Genomic DNA, 23860 nt, shown 5'->3' with positions numbered 1-23860 from the left:
CGAATACCGACCACTACAACTAATGATTATGTGAATGTAAAAACAGTTTTTTTCAAATTTTAAATCACTAATAGTCATCCATCATATATAGTGATGTTTTGATGAGACTATAATTTATGAACGAATCAATCAGGTATAAGATAATAGGTCTCGGATTTTAGCGCGAAATTCACTCAACCATTTGGTTAAATAGAGATTTGACATCATGGCTGATGTCAGTTTGTAATGAAAACGCTAAATCTAATGCCTAACCTTAATCATCAAGTGTAAATCATAATTCTTCATGCTTGTTTATAACCCTCATTTGGTCCTAGTTACTAGGTGGACACTCTCAATGTCACTTTAACGTCGCTCAAATGTCGTCCACAAATTGGTCTCACCGATGTTTTCTTTATTTTTAATAAACATTAATTTACTACTATCAAGTTACTTACTATGGAAATCAATAAATAAACAAAGGTATTGTACCGTATTTTATAATAAACGTTAATTTATAGTAAGCGTTATTTGTCTGTATTATATTTTAAACAGAAAAGTTGAACTAACTTTGATTAATCCTTGATGTAAATGAAATAATAAACAGTATAGGGTTGTGGAGATTATTAAGTTTTTGATTGATTGATGTCAGACCACCATTGAAAACCTGGAAGCACTAGACGGCTGGTTCGTGCTAGTATGGGACTCTTCAGAAGTGCGCATCCACGGTACCGCTCGTGGAATTCGAACCCAGAGCCTGCAGTCTCGCACATGAACACTTAACTTCTAGACCATTGAGCCGGCATCCAACGGTATTAATGTCAAACTTCAACTAATCCACGAAATTGCGCAACTATCTCCCACTGTACTGAGGTGGATACCCGTCTCTACCCGACACAGATTAGCTTCACTGGTATAATAATGAACTAATTATACTATCAGTATTAAATTAAACGTGATATTAATCTCTTTTGAGCATAACACCAGTGTCTAAGCTTATTGTCTGACATTTCACCGTATTGAGGTAATTTTCAAGTTTTAAAAGCTAGTGAGTCAGTCATAATCAGTATTACAATCGGTAAAGATGTGTTTCAGTACAACTTACCAAATCAACAGAGACAGAGAGGATATGAAAAAGATGAATGTCCAACATATTGAAATACCAATAGTACTAATAATATCAGAATATATACAACTTGGAGAATGCAATTCTATTTAACTAACAATCAATTTATAAATAGACTGATGGCATATTATGCTCTCGACTGCCTACTGTGTGATGAAATAGGAGAAGACTAAGCATATATAACACATATCCTAGTTGCGTCATCTGATCCAGATTTATAGCTTTATCAACCGATTTGCGATTTTTGACAAATACATTACACCTAACCACAGAATCAGATACATCGTTCCCCCATTATACTTCGAGGATATATATAGATAATCGTAAATAATTCATCGATAGATGTCATAAAATTTCAAAGACCACTTTTCACAGTCACAATGTTAAACAGAATAGAAAGTTACTCAGTACATTTGCCTACTCACTAAATTGATGAGTTTCTAAGTAACCTTTTAAGAAGTTGCAATTAATTACCAAAATGCGATCTAATAGACTGGTTTCCCATTATCGACATTATTATTCTATTTCTCAGTTTCCTTTTTGTTTTACAACCAACTAATGTATCCATGGCTTAGATAACCAAAATATCCAACATTTGTATCAATAATTTGACTGTAACGAAAAGAGGATACCCAAAGCAATAAAATGAAGCATTATATATATATATATATATATATATATATATATATATATATATATATATATATATATATATATATATATATGCCCTGGTACGGTCGAGGGTGAGAAGAGTCAGCTATCCATCTCGAAATGCTCTCACATGGCCGCACGCATGCAACTATTGCCAGGGAAATCCTACTCACTGCCATCTCGTGACGAGGGTATTATTTACAAAATCGAGAGGACAAAAAGCGTATGTCGGGCGCTAAAACCGGGTTAGTAAATACAGAGAGTCCACCTAGGGGAATTGGAAAACCCTGATTCTAAACCAGTGGTGCACATGAGATCCACGATCCTGAGGGAACCAATTATTGGTCACCGACTACCATGGGACTGTATCTTCTGACGTTGCTCCACTGCCTTGTGGATCACAACTTTATATCGAAGGCTCGAGGTGTGACACCCCAAAAAAACCACCTGTTTCGATTTTGGTACCCAAACTGTACCTCAGCCCTCACACAAACCCAGTGATTTATGTGGCGCATACCTGTTTGGTGCTTCCTTGTACCAATGTTCATGTGTTTAAATAAGTAAACAAAACATGGAAATTCATTTTATTTCTGTGAATAGTATACAACATAAAAATCAATAATCCATACAAAATCCAAAATTGAAGCTTAATTATAAACTCAATCTAATAAAGGTTTAATTAAAACAAACAAACAAACAAACATACACACAAAGATATAACAAGCGAGAACGGGAGAACAAGACAAAAATAATATAGAGAATATGCTTTATCTATTCCTTCTTATTAATAATAACCCATGACAAAATTACAACCTACTCACTTAAAACAATAACAATATTCATTCAATAAGTTGGTTATAAAGTTTACTTTGAAATGAAACACAACACACTGTTAAGATTGATTAGAAAAGGAACAAAACATAATCTTAAGGGTTCATTAGCAATAATAATAATAGTAATCGTATTGTCAGAATCACAATGTTCAATAACAAGAAACTACAATTTGTAATTGATAATTACAACAATTGTATTCAGAAAGGTTATTACACAAAATACTTGTCATTATACTGATATATATATGTATATATATAGATAGATAGATATAGATATAGACATAGATATAATGCATAGCAACTATAATGATCTCTTGTTTATTGATCCATTTTATATTTAGGGAAATAATATAGATTAAGAAGAATAGAACACAAAAACAACAATGACATCTATAGATTCCTATTGGTTAAAAAACGAGAGTTAGATACTATTAAGCCAAGAGAAAAAACATTTTTTTTTAAAAAAAATGGGAATTAAAAATAAGTGAAATGAGTGAGAGAACGAGCGAGCAAGAGCGATAGAGAGAGAAGTAATGGTTCAATATATGAATTTATTAGCATATATAATGAAAATTGTAAAACTGGTAATTAATAAAAATGAAATAGAATAATGTTTAGGTGATGCATTACAATAATCTTCATCACAACATTCAGTTACTAGGCCAGCTTTACCACCACGACGATCTTGTGGAACACAACTTGCTACACAATCTTTTGCAATTCTATAATTATCTTCATCACGATAAGTGTAAACCGTCTGAAAAGATTTTTTTTAAAAAAAAACACAATTTCGAATATATTATTAAATCTCATTGAAATCATGAACTGATGATTAATGTTAGACTACTATTGAAAACCTGGAAGCACTGGACGGCTAATTTGTCCTGGTATTCAACATCATGAATTGGTTGAAGTTAGAGATTAACACGGTTAGATGCCGTCTCAGTGGTCTACAGATCAGAAGTTCGCGTGAGGAATCGTGAATGATCACTGCTTGAGGAGTCTCATACTAGGACAGAACGAACATTTAATGCTTCCAGGTTTTCGATGGTGGTCTAACATTGGTCAGTTCATGAAATTCAACAATCTCCACAACCTCAAACTGAAGATGATATATTAAACATATACGTCACCCACAAATAACTTATATCTACAATAACTTTCTATAGTCTACTACGGGGTTGTGACTAATTCGGTAGAAGACTTACGTATTCATAAACCTCACTAGGCATAAATCTAAGTATTAAATCACGGATATAAATCTATAATCAGTACTATACATTAAGACATGTAAAAATATTCTTGATTGGAATTGAACAATGAAAAATATTGAACAATGTCATCCATCTCACTAATGATATAATCCAACTCATATTGATGGTTTTGTATATAGTCCAAAATGAAATACTAATAATTACAAGTAGGAAGAAGCTTTCCAACTATCATTTTAAGCGACTTCCACTTTGTTATAATCGTTACGTTGTGTTAAGAAATGGATGTTCTCCGACAATAATCAAATTCATTTCGTCATTAAGAAACAAATTTGAAATGATTCACCGAATGAAATTGTTACCAAAGCTATTGTTTAGTGCCAGACAGGTAATCAATCTCTAAAACAGGAAAAAGAAAACTCTCTTCGATGAGTTGTCTACATCACAACATGTTTGTTTCACTGCAACTAACACGACCCTTGATAAAATATATAACAGTAGGATCCAGTCAAAGATTAACATGTGATAGTACGATCTAGTTCCATTTACCTTATAGTGTATGCCAATTTTTGTATGATGTATAATGAATTGTACGCTGTCTATGGTTATTTACAGTTAAACAGAGCAACCTTAAGAAGTGGTTCAAAAACATGATGTTCTGAAAATATTCTTTATCCAGTTCCACAGCTCTTTAGCGGCGTCCATACATAACTCCATAAATGATCAAACTCATAAGCTTCTGGATTCTCAGAGAACAAGATATCTTACATCGAATTTCAGTAATAGACACGATTATAACCAATCAGTGATGTCACACAACAAGGAATGGGAAATGATCTAATTTGTACTATATTTGTCAAGGAAGAGGATTTTAACCAGCATACAAATGGAACCTTCTAAGATCAATTTATAATTAAGTGGTGTTTTTATTGGAAAAAGAAATGAGAGGCCAACATATTGACTGTAAAACCTGATAAAATAAACAAAATCTGATTAATTGTCCTGTTCACCTCATTTGTGGTGTGTGCTACTCATATTGACATAAGTAGTATATGATGTTAGTCGTGAACAGAAGGTCTGGAAGCAGAGAGACAAGAAGATCGAACAGTAAAGAATGGAAACAGAATGCAATTCGTATGAAATACAAGAACAATGAAGTCTGAGTCATTTTGAGACAATCGATGAACATTTTGTAAATTAAGCATTTACTTTATGATTGTTAGATTTTATTAAGAAGTCCTGTAATTTTATGTTAAATACATTCGATTGTCCCCACTGACGTTCCTGTTCACTACACATTCTCATCCCTTACTATTCTTGTTTTTGTCTGATAAGTTCTATTATATTACTTGGTAAGGTTATGTTTATGACTATTCTTATTCCTATCATTATTATTATTGATTACGTAACATACGTTCGATTTCTTTGGTCATTGATCCTTAATTCTGGTTATTTCACTACCTCAATATATAGAAGTTCAATTTTTAATAGGATCATAAATCCGGACCATTGAGCAATTATTCTAAACAAAAAACTAAACAGAGATCTGCTACCCCGTTATTTTCAATACTACTTTCACATATCAGTTAATAATGAAGATGATTTTCAATTTTATTATTTACCTTAATTTGTATTTAAGTTAAATGAAGTCTAAAACTCTAAGTACTTTTATTGAATACTTGAGAATGTAAAGCATTGACATATACCAAATCATACTTGATAATTGAAAGACGACTGTTTATGACTTAAACTTGAACCAATATCCGGCGCTTTAACCGGGTTGGTGGATATGGAGATTCCATGTAGGGAAGATGAAAAACCCTGATTCTAAACCAATGGTGTGCATGAGATCCAGGATCCCAAGGGAACAAATGGCGTATGAACTTATTGTTGATTACAGACTACCATGGGAGTGTATCTACTGACGTTGCTCCACTGCCTTGTAGATCAGACCTTTATATCGAAGGCTCGAGGTGTGACTCCCTAAGAAAACAACCTGTTTCGGTTTGGGCACCCAGACAGTATTCCAGCCCTCACATGTGTGGCGCATACCTGTTTGGTGTCTCCTTGTACCAATGTTTATGTGTTGAAATAAATATATAAAATAAATAACACTTTATCTACAATAATAATTCAGTGACTGAAGAGAATTTAACTTCTGTAAATTCAAGCGTATATACATTGCCTTGAATCAGATTAATTACGTGACACCCTATGAACAAGAACACAAGTGGGGACAATCGAATATATTTGAACACAAAATTACAGGATCTCTTAGTAAAATCTGAGAACCATACAGTAAATACTTCATTTAAAAAATATCAATCAATCGTCTCACACTTCACTTCCATACTAATTGCTTTCAGTTAATATTCTTTCCTTCTTGATCTTCTCGACATTCTATTCCTGACTAGCGTTATAAACTACTTATATTGATATAAGTAGCACATACCATAACATTATCAGGTTATTCATAATGAATTATACGTTGTTCAAAACTTTATTTTAGAAGACTTTTGTTTCACTATTTTATTTAGTTCATAATTGTTATTGCCTGCTTCAAACTCCATAAATTCCAGTTATTGTGCTCACAATGTACTCATTTTAATTATAATGAATGGCTTGTAAAGAGAAGCAGGATAAAAAAAATCCGTCTAAATATCAAGCTGTTAACTTTAGCATGAGACATGAACGGCATCTAAGCACCATTTTGGGATCCCACAATGCTTGTGCCATTGGAGACTGTTTGATAAACACAGTGTTTGTTATAACTTGTGAACCCGTGTGCCCTGTTATTGTATAACGCAGCGATACCGCCAATCACAGAGCAGTGAATTATCAATTGAACACTAATCTCAGCCTCTGCAATATGAATCATTTATTTCAAACATACTGGGTTTATATATCAACCAGACAGACCACAACGTACCATAAAATATGAAACAACATCTGTACAAGATTTAGCCAAATGTAGCTGTGTGGGAGGTAGTAATTAATAGACAGACCATAACTCAAGAAAGGTAAATCGTATAATAATAGTTGATGGGTCGAAATAAAACTCATAATAAGAGGGACATGATTATGAACAGTTTAGTTACATAACAATTATACGATAAAAATATACTTATAGTCTTGGTCCATAAATGGATCCTAAAAATTACCATTCATTATTCTTATCGGGATATAACAGTGTCGAAGGTCAATTATCTCGGTGTTATCTTTTCCTCTGATCTCTCTTGGTCTTCTCATATTTTACTGTTATCAAAGAAAGTTTTCCATCTGATTCACTACATAAAGAGGCTGTATGCTTTTGGGATTAATGGCCATTTACTCTTACAATTTGTCAAACCCTGTATATTACCTATTATTTTATACTGTTCTCCATTATTCTTTCCTGGGTTTTTGAGAAAAGACTTTGCTGTATTACGAGGAGTGCTGAAGACAGTTAGCAAGGCATGTGGTGAATCTTTCGAGGTCATTATTAATATCGTTGTAAATAGACATCTAAAGTCTTGCAAACTCCTGGCAGGTGTTATCTCATCAAATACTAATCATCCCCTTCAATCATATCTTTCACCTTGTATATTATTATTATTATTATTATTATTATTATTATTATTATTATTATTATTAATGGCTTTATTCAATATTATAGTTTTGGTACAATATAGAATTTTCAGCACAGAAAAAATTCACCGCCGCCACGCATCTTTTTATTGTTTGATCAATCCTGACGATAAATTATGAAATCACGTAATGATACTAGGCAGTCATCCTGTAAATCATTTAACCAAGATTCTTGAATTGTGATGACACCACAATTACGATACATATTTTGACTTAGTAGGAATTGCAAATAGTCCACTTTGTTGATTAGTGATCGACAGTTAGAATTTAGCAGCTCGGGAATCGACATATGATTAATGTTCATTCTCTTTAACGCATATTGCCAACCACCACGATGTCTTTTATAGTACTTTTTTGTAACCTGTGCAGCGATAGGTCGTAGGCTTTTCATAAAAGCGCTTGAATAAGTTATGAGATTAATGGACATAATTATAAGTTAAAACAAACGAAAAAAAACCCAGATAATTTGTTGAAATAATCAGATGGTAGAAACAGGTAGCCCATATATTCATGCAGGCCGCCCTTTTGCTAACTTATTTATCTTTTGGTAGAACGAGACGTCAATACATTAAAATTCATGCACGCAAAGAAAAGTATAACATCATATCATATGAATTTACATGAACTTACTCGACAAAAATTACAATTAGCTAATTCAGTTATTTGAGTTTTATCGAATGGATTAGGACAATCGGTACATCGATAACATTTAACTTTCTTATCTAAAAAGAAACAAACAAAAAACTTGATTAATATATAACTATCACATTAGTTGATATGATTGAATTATTTGTTATATTTGTATAAGGTACATTAATTTGTTTATTCTCGTTAGTGTTCTTTTTTAAGTAAAGTTGTTTTGTATAAGATGAGGTTCCTGACCCTAAACTCAACCCTCCTGCTTTGTGCGAGCTTGGGACCGACGGTAACCTTAGAAGAGCTATAGAGGATGAAGACAGTTAGTATAGCATAAGCTTCTGCATCAGTAGATCTCAACATATATAAGAGAAAAAGAAAAACATTCTCAAATTTAACACAAAGAACATCAACTCAAAGGGACTTGATGGGTAAACTCTGGAAGTGGTGGAGTTTTTTATGTATCTGGGTAGCAAACGTAAAGGAGAATATTGGCAAACCAAGAACTGCATTCTTACAGTTTTACAACACATGGAACTCAAAACAACTTTCGACCGATATCAAAGTCAGAAACTTCAGTTCGAACGTCAACACAGTTCTACTGTATGGAGCTGAAACTTCCACAACCTACGCAACCATCATCAAAATAGTACAAGTATTTATAAACCATTGTCTACGCAACATACTTAATATCCGTCCTCGGATACCATCATCAACACCCTATTATGGAACAGAATAAACCAACTTCCAATTGAATAGGAAATTAGTAAAAGACACTGCAAGTAGAGAGGACAAAGATTAAGGAAATCATCGAACTGCATCACGAGGCAAGTACTAACTTGGAATTCTGAAGGGACACGGAAAAGAGGACCGCCAATGAACACACTACGTCGATAATTGGAAGCAGAAATGAGTATATGAATAACAACTGGAAAGGATTGCCTATGACAGAGTTCGATAAAGAATGTTGGTGGACAGTCTATGCTCTTTCACGATGGGTAACAGTTTTACGTACGTATGGTTAATTATTCATTGTGTTCAGAGGCAAATAATGCATTAAAACCAATCAATAATAGAGATTTAATATTAAATATTTCGTTTTTTATTTCTTTTGTACTAATCTAGCTAAAAGCATTCTAACCAATATCAAAGTTTGTTCCTGAGAACATGACATCCACACCTCGTAGTCAGCTTAACAAGCTCAATCTTACTGACATTGTCGAGAAAACATGATGTTATTCTTCAGATCAGTGTTACTTTCTATTCTTCATAATCAGTGCTGTAAGTATGAAATAACAGAGAAAAACTGATAGAACGTTTGGTAATAAAGTTAATTAAATTCTAACCAGATCAGTTCTCGTTTAGAATGAAGTTTGGTAACGTTTCATAAAAATCCATAATATACATGGAGGTTGAAACTCGTTCGAACTAATTAATGAATAGTCTTTCGTTTCATATTGTAAGAATTACACATACCACACTAAATTATACAGAAGTCACCTTTCAAAATTATTAATGCTTCATTCTTATCAGTATAAAAAACAATTATGGAGTTAAATAAATGATCTGCTAGGACTTCCTAATAATTTTTTTGTCATACTTTGCTTCAACTGAATAATTTCTTCTATCTGTTGACCCCTGAATATAGTCACAGACTCGTACAAAATGTTTACAACCTATGACGTTTACTAATTACTACTAGAATCAAGAACTCCGTCTGAAGCCCCTCTGCGGCTACCACCGGCCCCAAGTCCGGATAAGGGAAGAGGGTTGAGCATGAGGTTAGCGACCCCATCCTGTAGAAAACTAACTAACTAAAAAAACGCTAACCAGGAAAATAAACAAGAATCAAGAATCATTTTGGTGATTGTCATATTTTCTTCTCTAAATGTTAGTTTTTTACAGAAATGAGAGGGTTTCGCATTGAAATTCGTGCATCAAGTCCTTCATTAAATAAATAATTGTTATTATCGGAGCTAAACTTTTCGAAGATCATCTTCAGAGGTAAACCTCGTTGAAAAACTCTTCACACATTTTTTTCTTAAATACGAATATGGGAGCTCATTTCAAGTAAAAATATAGATTTCAATATTATATTTGTTATATTGAACGTTCTTTAATGAAATCCAACATCAATTAATTCATTCTCTAATTATTTCATATCACCAGTATGGGATTGTGGAGATTGTTAAACCTTTGATTGAGATCGTGTATCGATCGATGTTAGACCACCATTGAAAACTTGGGAGCACTAGATGATGGTTGGAGGTAGTCAACAGGAAACCCTGGACCCGGGTTTCGTGCTACTTGGCACTCGTCAGCAAGGTGTACCTGTAATCTTGAGGGAACTGGTGCTCCCTGGAGGATTCGATCTCGTGTCACCAGTTCCCTCAAGATTACAGGTACACCTTGCTGACGAGTGCCAAGTAGCACGAAACCCGGGTCCAGGGTTTCCTGTTGACTACCTCCAACCACCATCTAAATCTCAGTACATAGTGCCCGCAGTGTCGAATCATCTAGACTAGTGGCCACATTGCAACATGATCGATAGCATTCGATCTGCACTAATAAGGACTAGACAAGCATGACATTGATCACCACCCAGTGGTAAATCAATTGTGACTTGGGACCACTGAACGACCGTTTCGTCCTAACATGAGACTCCTCAGCAGTGTACATCTACAATCTCGCACGCGTAATTCAAACCCTGAACATTGGTTCTCACGCTCAAACGCTTAACCTTTAGACCACTCAGCTGACATTCAACGGTATTAATGTCTAACTTTGACCATCTTCCATTATAGATACCTGTATCTATCTGACACAGATTAGCTATCACACGGACATCAATAATACTGACTTCCGTGATTGTACAATAAATCAGCATATATATATATCACTAGAACACCCGCTTTGTTTAGTTTTGTGAAAATTTGTATAGTGAACTTACATACATACAACTGATAAAGCTTCAATGATATAAACATTAATAGTATCATTTCATCTAAAGTTGCCTAATTTTAGGACAAGATAAGTTACTATATTCAGTAAATAAACATCCTTCACACTAGATATGTTATCTAAAATCAGTTATTTATAATTAAAAATGAAGAATTTAGGGCTGAAACATGATGATTTATTTTTCTACTATCTACTATATAGTAATGAGTTTTTGTATTGATTCACTAAATGGAGAGAAAGGGAATTTACATTGTCATTGAAAGTTTACGGATATTCTATTGTGTATAATCTATGAAGGAGAATATTTTAAAGGGAAAAAACACTGAAATTACAACTAAAATCATGACATTTTTCATATATAATACCTTATAAGTGTGCCAACTTGGAGGAAGTAACCGATCTAACTTCTAGGTTCTACTTTTCTTATGGTTGATTGACTAGGACGTTAATGCTACGAACTGATGAAATAAGAATGTCTTATACCACAGATTGACTTAGCTACATAACCAACCAGTACAGGATAACTGATGTTCCTCACTAGTGTTCATCCCCATTCTGATCATGGATTAAACCTTGAACTTTCAGAGTTCACAGTGAATATTATGTATTTGAACAACTGGATCAGAACAAGGTATACGATATACTGAGGACGTTATATAAACTTACTTTCCGTTTGATTGACTGTAACACAAGTTTATCAATAAAAGTTTACAAAGTTCTTATTGATATTAGTTATATGGTATCGTAAGGAACAACTACTTCAATTTACTTTGGAATTGATCGGTATTAGATACCTTAACATTATATGCTGTGTAATATTATGTGGAGTTTTTCGTTAATTTTGCACTATTGAGCTGAAATGAAAAATTTATCCGATGCAAACTGGTTTCACATTATCTCTGTTAACTTATTATATAATAGCTGTTAAGTTATATAATCACTGTAAACCAGTTTCGAATGATAATTCACGAAGTTCTTAAGTTAACTAATGTCGGGTGTGAGGTAGTTATTCTCTAAATGCATTGAAAGACAATCGCTCAACATCATGAACTGATTGAAGCTTAACATACAGACCAGTGAATGTAGACTTAGTGTCAGTCAGTCATTCAGTAACAATGTGGAACTTCGTACGTACGTACATCAGTTCGAGTTGCCACACCACATTAGCACAGAGATGCAGTTGTCGATTCAAATCACGTAGTGGTAGAGGTAATAAGAGTATAAGCAGTAATCGGGAAGATTAGGGTTTGGAGATGTTATTTAAAGAGTATAATCCAGTGAAATAAATTTGAGAAGAGGAAAAAAAGGGGGCATAAAGAATTTAGAAGATTAGAATTTAGGAGAACACAAAGAGTGGATGCATCTGCGCCATTGCAAACGATTTTGAGCCATGTTATTCAAGGTCTCTATCCATCGGTTGCTATCATCTCGTGGATTCGAACCAGGTAGTCTACACCTAACAACATGGTTCAGTCCACTTGTCAGTGACTTCATGAACTTGTGCCATGTTTTGTTCTGGCCACCCCTAGCTTTCTTCCAACCTACTCCTGTACCATTGAACATCGCACATCCACTTAGTGTTCTAGAGATTAAGTGCTCGTCCTAAGAAATGAAGTCCCTGAGTTTAGTACTCTGTTAATGGGTCATGGACGCGTATTAATGAGTAGTAGCATACTGATGGGTTAAGTGAATATCGATGATCTTGATGGACTTTTGTTCTCTGAGCTGGATGGTTTGGTCGTGGAGCTTTCATCGGTCTTCTGAATGACATCATCGGCATGTCATTCAGAAGACCGATGAAAGCTCCACGACCAAACCATCCAGCTCAGAGAACAAAACTCCATCAAAAACATTCACCTGAGCTACAAATCTTCTTCACCATCTTGAGTATCGATGCATCACATGCCTCTGAGCACATGCCAGTTCAATGACAGATGACAGGTAAGAGGTGGTAAAAAAAGTGTTATGTATTTACCAATGAGTTTGCCGATACAGCATCCTAGTTACGCTTAGTTTTTTCACTCATGTCCTACGTTAAACTCGAGCATGTTAAGTGTGTATATCATAGTATCTCAATCAGATAACTGGACAATGTAATACACACTAAGATGAAATAACTAGCCAATGATGAGATAAGTCTTTGATATAATTTAATGCATAAATATTTTCTCTTGTGTGTTAGAATGACCTGATGAAATTTGAACTAAGAATCAAACGAATAATGCCTTCTTTTCAGACTACTTAATTCACTGTTGATTCTTATTATGTTAATTGAGATAGGAAAGAAGATAATGAAGAGGGATAGTGAAATACCACGTTTTACATTAGTAAATATTCCCGTTTTGTTTTATAAGGAAAAAAATTTATATGAGGTCAATGGTTGTATCTCAAATATCAGAATTGAACTCTATAATAAGATTTTTATGCTGAATGAAGAGATCTTGATTATATGACTGAATACAATATATCTTGTAGTCAAGGTTATTCAAAATAAATTTTATGTATCCAATCTATTTTTGCCATTTTGTAGTCAATTAGCATTTACTTATCCAATAGATAAGTTATTAGATTTTCTCATATCCATCGAGAGTACTCCCGATCTTTGTTGCTACCTTGAAGTGGTGGTCGGGCCTGCGTATCGTGATGAACTAATCGAGTTATACTGAGTGGAACGATCGTTCCTCAAGGTCCTACGATGCCAGACAGATCAGTTGAAGAGCGGCAACACTAAAAGCAGCAAACCCAAGGTCTGAGGGCGAAGTCGTACTGCTGACTGTACAGAGGTGTGGTGGCAGTAAGGTGTTTCGTTTAGACAACCAGCATAACAGCGATGCTGACTTCCCATAAAGAGGGTTGGGGTTAGAAAAGGTCGAACCTAAAAATCCACATCTTGCCTTATCCCATAGATATCCGTCTCCGGCGGTAAAGTCTCAACAAGTGCGAAGGTAACACGAAAATCACCCACAAAAAAGTCGTGTGTGATCGACCTCAAGCAGTTGTCCCTTGGGCACTGAGGTCAGTAAGATCACCTTTTATCCAATTTCCTTTTCAGGTACCTCCAGAAGAACTTTTCCACGGTGTGGGCAACCGGGAAGTGATAACTGTCCTCATACTTCTAACAGAACTCAAGATATCAAGTGTACAATCAGGCTACTTATCAAACAAGTGAGTAATTATCTGTCTAAGTGATTTGGAAAAAGGTCAGAAAAATCAGCACTCAACTCTAATCTACCATATTTAATCGGTATTTGTCAAGTTATAGGCAAAATTCAAGCAACTTGAATGATATATCGCATATATTTACATTTTGTCAAACAGGTTAAATCTCATCTCATGTACATCAAAAATGTCGGATGGATTTGAGCCAACAACCATAGTCTATATATTCAATATAGCTTTGTAAAACCTTTGTCTCTTATGTGACAGAATAAAACTCAACGGACGATTCTAACAATACTTATGCATTTAAAATGATTATTTATACATTTCTTATAGTTTTCATCATTACTATTTTACTAAGTATACTTTCCGAAGTTCTGATTTACTTCACACATATCTTCGGTGAATTATGCTCCTATTATCTTCATAAATTAAAAACTTTTCAGATGAATCATGTAGATCATAATTAAAAGTAATACCTCGTAGAGCTTAGTTAGGTCAGAGGTGAGATGGGTATTAGTAGTCATGTCGAATAATTGCCGTGTTATACCTTAAATTAACTCAAGTTAAAAATGTTTGACGTATGACTCTAACTCCGAATTAGTATCAAGCATGTTCCCAGTACTTCCAAGTACTTAAGGACTCATAACGAATATTAAGTTCGAATTTATATTGTCTCACTGTACGTTTATTATTTATTTCTTATTTATTTAAACACATGAACATTGGTACAATGAGGCACCAAAAGGATATGCACCACATAAATCATTAAATTTATGTGAGGGCTGGGATACTGTCCGGGTGCCCAAACCGAAACAGATGGTTTTCTTGCGGGGTCACACCTCAAGCCTTCGACCTAAAGATCTGATTCACAAGGCAGTGAAGCAACGTCGGGAGATGCAGTCCTATGGTAGCTGGTAGTCAACAATTTGCGCATACGCCATTTGTTCCCTTACGATCATGGAACTCATGTAAACCATTGGTTTAGAATCGTGGTTTTCCAGCTCCCCTACGTGGCCTCTCCGTATCCACAAACCCGGTTAAAGCACCGGATATTCTCTTTTTGTCCTCTCAACTTCGTAAATAACACCCTCGCCACGATTAGGACATCCCTGGCAGTAGTTGTATACGCGTGGCCTTGTGGCCACTATCGGCCGTACCAAAGCATTATATTCTAAATGTCAATGTTTCATCATTCTAAAACGCTGATGACTACCAGCTTTATTGAAGACTATTCATTCATCATTTTTTTTGAAATTCTCATATTATATATTCATCATCAAGTTCTTATGAAGTACTCATGAATCTAACATTTATTTGTTTAGAATAAACGTTAGAATTGGTTCTATAAATGTCAATACATTTCTAAGTGCTTGAATCTTCTCATAGATGTGCGGCCTATATGAATTGCCTCAATATTACTATATATCAAAAGAGATTGATCAATTGCAGTCCTCAACTTCAACATTGAGAGGATTCTAACACTCATTAGTACAAAATAGAATTTATCTCGCTTTCACAAGTGAGTAACTATCTGAACTCAGTAACTAAGTGCATAAAGCATTAGTCATTTGAAGTGAAAGGCATCGGGTTTGGATCCTGGAGTGAAAGTTAACACTCAGATCCAGGTGCATTTAGTTGACGAGTCACAAGCAGGATGAAACGTTCCTTAAGGATTCCACTACTAGTCGCTAACCAAAAGTTCTATGAATACCTGGTTTTGATTGGATTATTCTTTTATGCCAGTTAAAAAACTACTATCATCCTTTAGGCGAGAAATGGTAATTCTTTACAAAATGGTTCAAGTAAAATTTGTTTTTTCCCTAGTGAATTTACTTGATAGATAAGTAGTTATAAGCAAATTAAGGTCGGTGATAAATATGTTTAAGTGTTTAGGCATCAAAATCATCCACTTGAGCTACCAATCTACTCCACCATGTTTAGGTGAGCAAAACAAATCTATGAAAAAAGCCGAGGACAGAAATTATCTCTATCGATATCAGAAATAAGAATAATGATAGGAAGTAATAAAATTCAATAATCAAGAGAAACAGAGAATGTATGTTACCATGTTCGTTGCTTTTTAGTTATGTTACATCGTTTTTAGCCTAAAGATAGCATTAACACAACAATAGTTCACCCTGACAACTAGAGCTAAGCGTTTTCTGCAAGTGTCCCACTTATCTAAACAATTCCATCATACTCTGGTGATTCTTTGAGAAAGTCAGTGGTCACACTTGTAAACAGAGTTATAATTGATCATAATATTGAGTATTTCCATGGCCTAGCAATTTTCACACTGTATAACATTATAATAAGTGATATGGAATTTCATGACGACGCTGCAAACCTTTATAATTTCCTGAATAATATCGTCGTGTCGTTTATCCAAAGCTTAACAACTAAATATAGCTTCTTATAGTAAATAGCTAGTTCCATTAAATCTGACAATGACAATATGAGTGTATTTATAGACAATTGTTTATCAAGACGATTTCTATTCAAGATACACATTTCGACCTATTCGGAACTTATCATATTGATTATTATTATTGTTCACTCTGAAACTACAACCAAACGTCTATCATTTAAGATGTCAAAATGATATACAACAAGCCACCGAATCAGGACCTGCAATAATTTGTTCAATGATTAACTTCAGCCAATATTGAAGCTAAATATATTTGTAGATATGCCAATGAGTAGAAAAATTAGAATTTTTTGACGTTTCGTAACTCAGTGTAAGCCACTTCTTCAGAGAATAAATGATCGAATCAAAATGAATCCAAGTTTAAATAGTACAAAGGAACAACGCAAGAATATTGGTTGAGATTAATAAAAAAAGGTCTGAACAAGTCAATGTATACTATTCTTTTGATAAATTACATTAAAAATTGTTAAAAAGCTCAATTGTCTCATAGATCCATATAATATATTAAAGGGATTATATAAGAAAATAACAACCTCATTTGTATGGTACTGTAAAATTCTAATGTAGGTACCCGTATTAGTTGGCAATATCCCTGGAAATAATGACAGTTAATCAGACGACTACCACTTAAATATTTAGTTATAATTGCATATCTTACATAGAAATATAATTTACCTTCAATCTCTATCGTGAATTCATTTGTGCCATAATAATGTTGTGATTAGAAATCTAGGAATTCTGGTTGCATAATTTATATGACAGTAATTCAGTATTATTGTGGTGTGGGCTACTTATATAGACATGAGTAGTATGTAGTGATATTCAAGATTAGAACATCTGGCAGAAGGTCGAGAAGGAAAGAACGGGAACATAAAGAGATTGATATGAAAATGCAGGAACAATGAAGTCTGAGACGATTGACTGATATTTGTAGAAGGAACAGTCAAGTTTGAGACAATTGATTGGTTTAGATCGATAGCATTCGATCTGCACTAATAAGGACTAGACAAGCATGACATTGATCACCACCCAGTGATCAATCAATTGTGACAATTGATTGGTATTTTGCAAATTCTCAGATTTTACAAAAATGTGCTGTAATTTTGTTTTTAAGTACATTCGATTGTCCCCAGCTGTGTTCTTGTTCGCTACATTATCGAATGGTTTTAAGATTTATTATTAAATTCATTCCATCAATACAAACATGAGTTGTTCTGCGCTGATTAGTTCACTGAATTTACATATACAACAAACAGAGTATTGTTATATTCGGATGACGAATAAGTGAATGGTAACTGCTGAGAACTATTTTCGGACCGTTGTTATATATATTTTTATTGTATAACTATTACATGTATATTCAATTTCCTTTTATTACGAGCTTTTATTTGACCTATTGACTATTATTATATGGTTTACTATACTCAAGTTATTCCCAATTTATCTCACAGCCATTCTTAGCCTAATCGTGTATAATTGATATTTTCTATTTAATGGTACGATGTAGTCTGATTTGCTTATATATAAACTGCGTATGTACGAAGTACATGATTCATACAGTAGAAACTGAGATTGTGTCCTGGACTCAAACGGGCAGGGATATTTGAAAAGAAACAATAAAGACTCAAAGTTGACTCTAGGTTGCTCTTGTCGGTTGACGTGTCATTGATTCGGCACAGTGCCAAGGTCAAACAATTCAGTATTCTAATTAGTGATCTTATCACGTGATAATTAACTGGGCATAAGAACATGACAAGTATATCCGATTTTTCAAAATTCTAGAGAAAGTCGTATCCCAAGATTTTAGTGACATTGATGCTTCAAAATGTCTGAAGTCGCTGGATTCTACAGTTGTTGTGATTTATAAAAAATTGCTTGGATTATAAAACTGGAGAATACATTCACTACAATTTTCAAGATTAAACTTCTGCCTTTGATCCAGCTCTAAGTTTTACGTTATTAAACATGTTAGCTGGATGACTGTCTATGTCACCAAATTTCGGAAAAGTAGGGTATATCAAGTATGAAGAAAAGTAACCCAATCCTTTCTTATTCGAAGTTGGCGTACTTCAAAAGGTACTCCTCCTCTATCCTTTTTTACTTTTTCGTATATTACTTGTTATCTACTATAAAAACACCTTCTTTAAAGATGCAAACCACCTTAATGTATGCGTGCCAGTTTCTTCCTGTTTTAGTTTATTCGTAATGAATTAGTTCATAGAGAGCATTGAACGATGGTCTTTTTTGAGTAATTCGTTATTCAGTCCTCCTAAAAGTCAACCTTATTTGAGTCTCTGATATGAAAAGAACCTAAACACCATTCTGAAATAGAATGAATTTTATGGTAAAAAAGACCTAACTTATCTGAAAATTTATCCTATGATACGTCACAATTTCCGATTTTCACAGACAATTTAGTGACTACTAATATTATTCGCTTAATGAATTAGTTTAAAGTTAGGCTGGTAGAATGGAATGAAAATAACAAAAATACACAAAAATCGAGATCATGAATCAACCAATGTCAGACCGCCATTGAAAACCTGGAAGCACTGGACGGCCGTTTCTTTCTAGCTGTGCTCATCCACGACCCCGTATGAAGGACTCGGACCCAGAACCCTATGCCTATAGCGCGAACGCTTAACCTCTAGACCACTGAGCCGGCACCCAACTGTGCTAATGTCTAACTTCAACTAATCCACAATTTTGTGCGACCATCTCCTATTGTCTGAGGTAGATACCTGTCTCTACCTGACACGGATTAGCTCCACTGATCACGGCTTCTCACTAGAACTCCTACAATTCCCTCTCGAAGCTAGTCACTAATGAGCATATGATAGTTATCAGTATAGGGTTGTGATGGTCTAATATTGATCGGTTCATGATATCAATTGAAACTCAACAATCTCCACAGTCCTATTATGATACACTAAAATATCTACTCCTTTTAGTGAAGATTGTGTTACAGGTAAATAGAAAATACTCGTAATTTATCACATTAATATATAAAGATAAAAAGCATAGTGTCATTTTTGAGGAGTTCGGCAATAAGGTACAATTGTTATACTTGATTTTTATACAAAACATCCAAATACAAATCTACAACTATGCTTCATAAAGACATGTACCCTGGATATCATTTAAATGTTACCATTGATCTAGTGAAAAAAATGATTAATAACTAAAGGTTATCGATTGAGATCATGAACCGATTGTTGTTGGACCACCATTGAAAACCTCTAGAGGTTAGGCGTTTGCGCGTGAGACCAAAGGCGCTGGAGTTGGTATTCACTCCAGGACTAGGATTCAGTACCATTCGCTTCAAACGCCATCACATTATTCACTTAGCTACTGAGTATAAAAATGGTGAACTTCCGAATGTAATTGTCGAGGCACTTTATATGAAAATCAATAAAGGTCAATTAAATAAAAGTGCAAATAAACGGTAAGCGCTATTTGTAAATAAAAGAGAGGAAACAATTAATATAATATGGAGTAGGAAGTCGTCACACCATCCTAAACAGTAGAATAGTCTGAAGATAGGCATGGCAGACTCACTGTACATATAAAGGGGTTTGAATTTGCGAACAGTCAAGCTTTCTGAAAACCTATGAATTCGTTCTTGACAATAACTGCACAACACTTTAAAAGGTATTTTTGATGTCAATTCTATGACTCATTTTAACTATCGGCAAACGTAATTTCCTACTTCCTACACTTATTGAGTGATTTGACAGTACCCTATTCTTTTCACATCATGCTAATTTTTTCTCTCCTATTTACAATTATCGCTTTTTGTCTGTTTGATATTTCATTGACGTGACTTTCATTAGTTTTTTATAAATGAGTTAACAGTTACACGTATGACCACATTATTAGAATGCACAACTCAGATAAAATACATTTTTCCAGTTCACTACTTTAATTTACTAGGTTTCTAATGTATCAATGAGGATCAGTGATGTAACATTGCAGTTCGCTTAGTCTAATTTTCACAAGCTAAATGCAACCAACAGAAAATCTGAACAACAATGTATATCGATAGTTGAAATCATTAGTCAATTAAAGCTAGACCACCATGGAAAACCTAGAAGCACTGGACGGCCGTTTCGCCTTAGTATAGGACTCCTCAGCAGTGCGCATCCAGGTTTTCCGTGATGGTCTAGCTTCAATTGACTCATGATTTCAACTATAGAAATTAATAAAATCTCCACAAAACCCCTTCTGATATTATGGTTTATCTATTGCTCAGCCAAATCACCCAGATATCGTTAGTCATGTGTCCCACAAACAACAGCTAGGAAATTCTGACGACGCATCAACCAGCACAAAACCTTAGTTCCAACTTATCATCAGTCACCTTCATCCATCTTAAACAATACACTATGTTTATTAAACTGTAACCGTTAACTCACTAGATTTGAAGTTAGAACTACGTCGAGATAGTTGTGTCAGTGGTTCAAATAATTGTTGTGATTCTTAAGGCTTATTTTAAGTTATGATTAATAAAATGTTCACTACATCAACAAAATACTTATATTCATTGTACTTAACTCTTAATTTCTATATGCACTATAAAGAGATCTAATGTATTTAATTTTGCATATTTTTTTCATCAGGAATTGACCAAAGTTAGGAATCTATTGAAAACTAGGAAGTACTGAGAATGCTTAGACCTAATTGTTTACTCCACAACAGTGCTCATCTACAACTCTAACAGGGAGTTACACATCAGGACAAAGCAACTGTCCATTAGTTATTTTTCTTTCATGATTGTCTAATAAAGGTCAATCTGTGATGTAAAATTTTAAAACATCTATATTTTTAAAATTATTTTATGTGACAACGAATTAAGTTAAGGTTCGTTAAACAATGACCACAAGAATCTTCTTTAGCTTAAGAATTATCAATAGAGTATGTATTACAGCCTCATTGAATTGTGTTCATCAGGAACACCACATTTATTGCTCATTTACCATTGTCTGATTCGATTTTGTTTTTCGAATATGTTACCGTTACTGACTTCTGTAAGGTCATTTATCTTGTGATATATCAGAACCGATAAAACAATTTAGTCTATAATACTAACATCTTACACAAACACTGAAACTATCTCTCATTTAATCATCCGGACATGATATGATGAAACAATTAAACATACTTACTTTTTACACAATTTATTCCACTGAATATTAGTGTAACTACAATACAAATTCCCAATACTTTCATTATGAATTCTGTTGGGGTTTTTTGTTGTTACTGTTGTTGACAGGATAGTGTTAATCGTGAGAATGTGATTGTAAACAGAGAACGTTTACGTTTTATTTAAATTGTATCTTAGTAGTAGTAAATACACGGATATGTTTGTCCAAATATTTAATTCTGCGAGTGGGTGTATGATTTGTGAACCATCAAATGAAGTGTAAGTGAGATAGTAAAAATGTATTTTATTGTTTACAGAATATAAATTTCATTGGTTAATCCATGGATTGTACATAGGCAATTTTTAATTTGTTTCCCCTTATGTATGTCCATCATACGCTCGGCTATTTTATTAATAATTTATTTAGATATGAGAAAATTTTGTAAAAATTTCCTAAATTTCTAATTTTAGTCACCATGATCAATTGACAATTTGAAAGAGATCTAATATAAATGTAAAGAGACCGATCAATTGCAGTCCTAAACATCAATGGGAAGATTCATGTAAAACAATACCAAGTGATTATCAGTTTAGGGGTTGTGGAGATTGTTAAGTTTTTGATTGAGATCATGAACCGATTGATGTTAGACCACCACTGAAAACCTGGAAGCACTGGATGGCCGTTTCGTCTTATTGTGGGACTCCTCAGCAGTGCGCATCCACGATCCCGAACCCCGCGAGTCCCATACTAAGACAAAACGGCCGTCCAGTACTTCCAGGTTTTTCGTGATGGTCTCGCTTCAATTGACTCATGATTTCAACTATAGAAATTACTAAAATCTCTACAAAACCCCTTCTGAAAATAAATAAGTGACAAAGTTTTTTCAAGGAAATATAATCAAACATGAAAAGTTTCACCATTATAATTTCCTCCTTAATGTCTTATAGTGACTTGGTTGAATATAATTTTTACATACATACTATACAAGTTATCTGAATAAGAAATTACTCTACTGTAATGAGCTTTGCTAAATTTAACATTTTAATAAAAATCTTAGTTGGGTAATAAAAGTAACTGATTGACTTGTTCACCGTATATATATGATGGTCTGTTTAATTAGCAGAGAACTATAAACTGATAATGCATTAAAGTTTCATACAAAGGGGAGAGACGACTTATGAATTCCAAAATGCCTTACTTTGTATTATAGATATATTTTCATGGATTCGTTAATCAATCACTTTGTTAACCGTTAGCATACAAATTCCCAACGGTGTTTGAATTCAGAAGGCAATAAGAAGCGGTGACTACAGTTTATTAAGGGACAGCACAGATAACAAAGTTACAAGCACATTGAGCGAATTTTTTAGCAGATAGGTTAATGTGTGTGAACGAGCAAATACAGAAGTGAATTTATAGTCAAATTGAAACAAGGCGTAGCGAGACAATGCAAAGTAAAACACAACAAGGTAAGGTAGTTAATAAGATTCAAGCATACACGTTTACAAAGATATAGACAAATTGTTAATGTTAAATATCGCCAATTAGAGAACAGTAATTTATCAACTCGACCAATGACACATAAAACCTGAACGAGAAGTCTAGAGTCCTTATCGGTCCTTCTCTTTGCCTAGCCTTGCTTGTTGAGTTCAGAACACAAATCTCAGCCTCTGAAATATGAATCATGTATTTCAAATATACTGGGTTTATATACAAAACCAAACAGACCACATCAAACCACAAAATAGGAAACAACATTTGTACAAGTTCTAGCCACAAGTGGTTGTGAATGTGGGAGACTGTAATTAATAGACTGGGCATAACTGAAGAACGGTCAATCGTATGATAATTGTTTATGGATGAAAATAAAGCTTATAAGAAGAGGAACACGAATATGAATAGTTTAGCTACTTAATAATTATACAGTAAAAATATATGTATCATATTGCCCTATAAATAGTTCTCAAAAGTTACCATTCATAATTCTCGCCCGGATATATCATATAAAGCAATTAGTCCCTTTTTATAAATTTCTTCTCATTGTTCTATTGAAATAGAACACATACCTTATTGTTCAATGGAAAAATGAACTGTTTTATTGATTT

The 23860-nt window shown here is 33.9% G+C and overlaps 1 protein-coding gene across 1 annotated transcript; it reads right to left on the bottom strand.

The window, feature by feature from the left end:
- Positions 1 to 1958: 1958 nt before the first annotated feature.
- MS3_00002367 (uncharacterized protein) lies at positions 1959 to 22130 on the bottom strand. Its single transcript, XM_051209934.1, has 3 exons — positions 21777 to 22130; positions 8055 to 8146; positions 1959 to 3343 (listed from the first exon to the last, which is right to left on the bottom strand). Exons 1-3 carry the CDS (start codon positions 21838 to 21840, stop codon positions 3125 to 3127), a joined length of 375 nt encoding a protein of 124 aa, XP_051075422.1. The 5' UTR covers positions 21841 to 22130; the 3' UTR covers positions 1959 to 3124.
- Positions 22131 to 23860: the final 1730 nt, after the last annotated feature.

The sequence above is a fragment of the Schistosoma haematobium genome, chromosome 1 (assembly GCF_000699445.3).
Source record: "Schistosoma haematobium chromosome 1, whole genome shotgun sequence".
NCBI classification, from domain to species: Eukaryota; Metazoa; Platyhelminthes; class Trematoda; order Strigeidida; family Schistosomatidae; genus Schistosoma; species Schistosoma haematobium.
Note: the sequence above shows the minus strand (reverse complement) of the source record. Positions and strands in the feature narration are given on the sequence as shown.

Excerpts from the sequence above, each read along its gene's own strand:
- MS3_00002367 (XM_051209934.1), bottom strand. The coding sequence starts at position 21,840 with ATGAAAGTATTGGGAATTTGTATTGTAGTTACACTAATATTCAGTGGA. Across the intron at positions 8,147-21,776 it reads TGGAATAAATTGTGTAAAAA|ATAAGAAAGTTAAATGTTAT; the intron begins GTAAGTATGTTT and ends GTTTCTTTTTAG. Across the intron at positions 3,344-8,054 it reads CTAATTGTAATTTTTGTCGA|ACGGTTTACACTTATCGTGA; the intron begins GTAAGTTCATGT and ends AAATCTTTTCAG.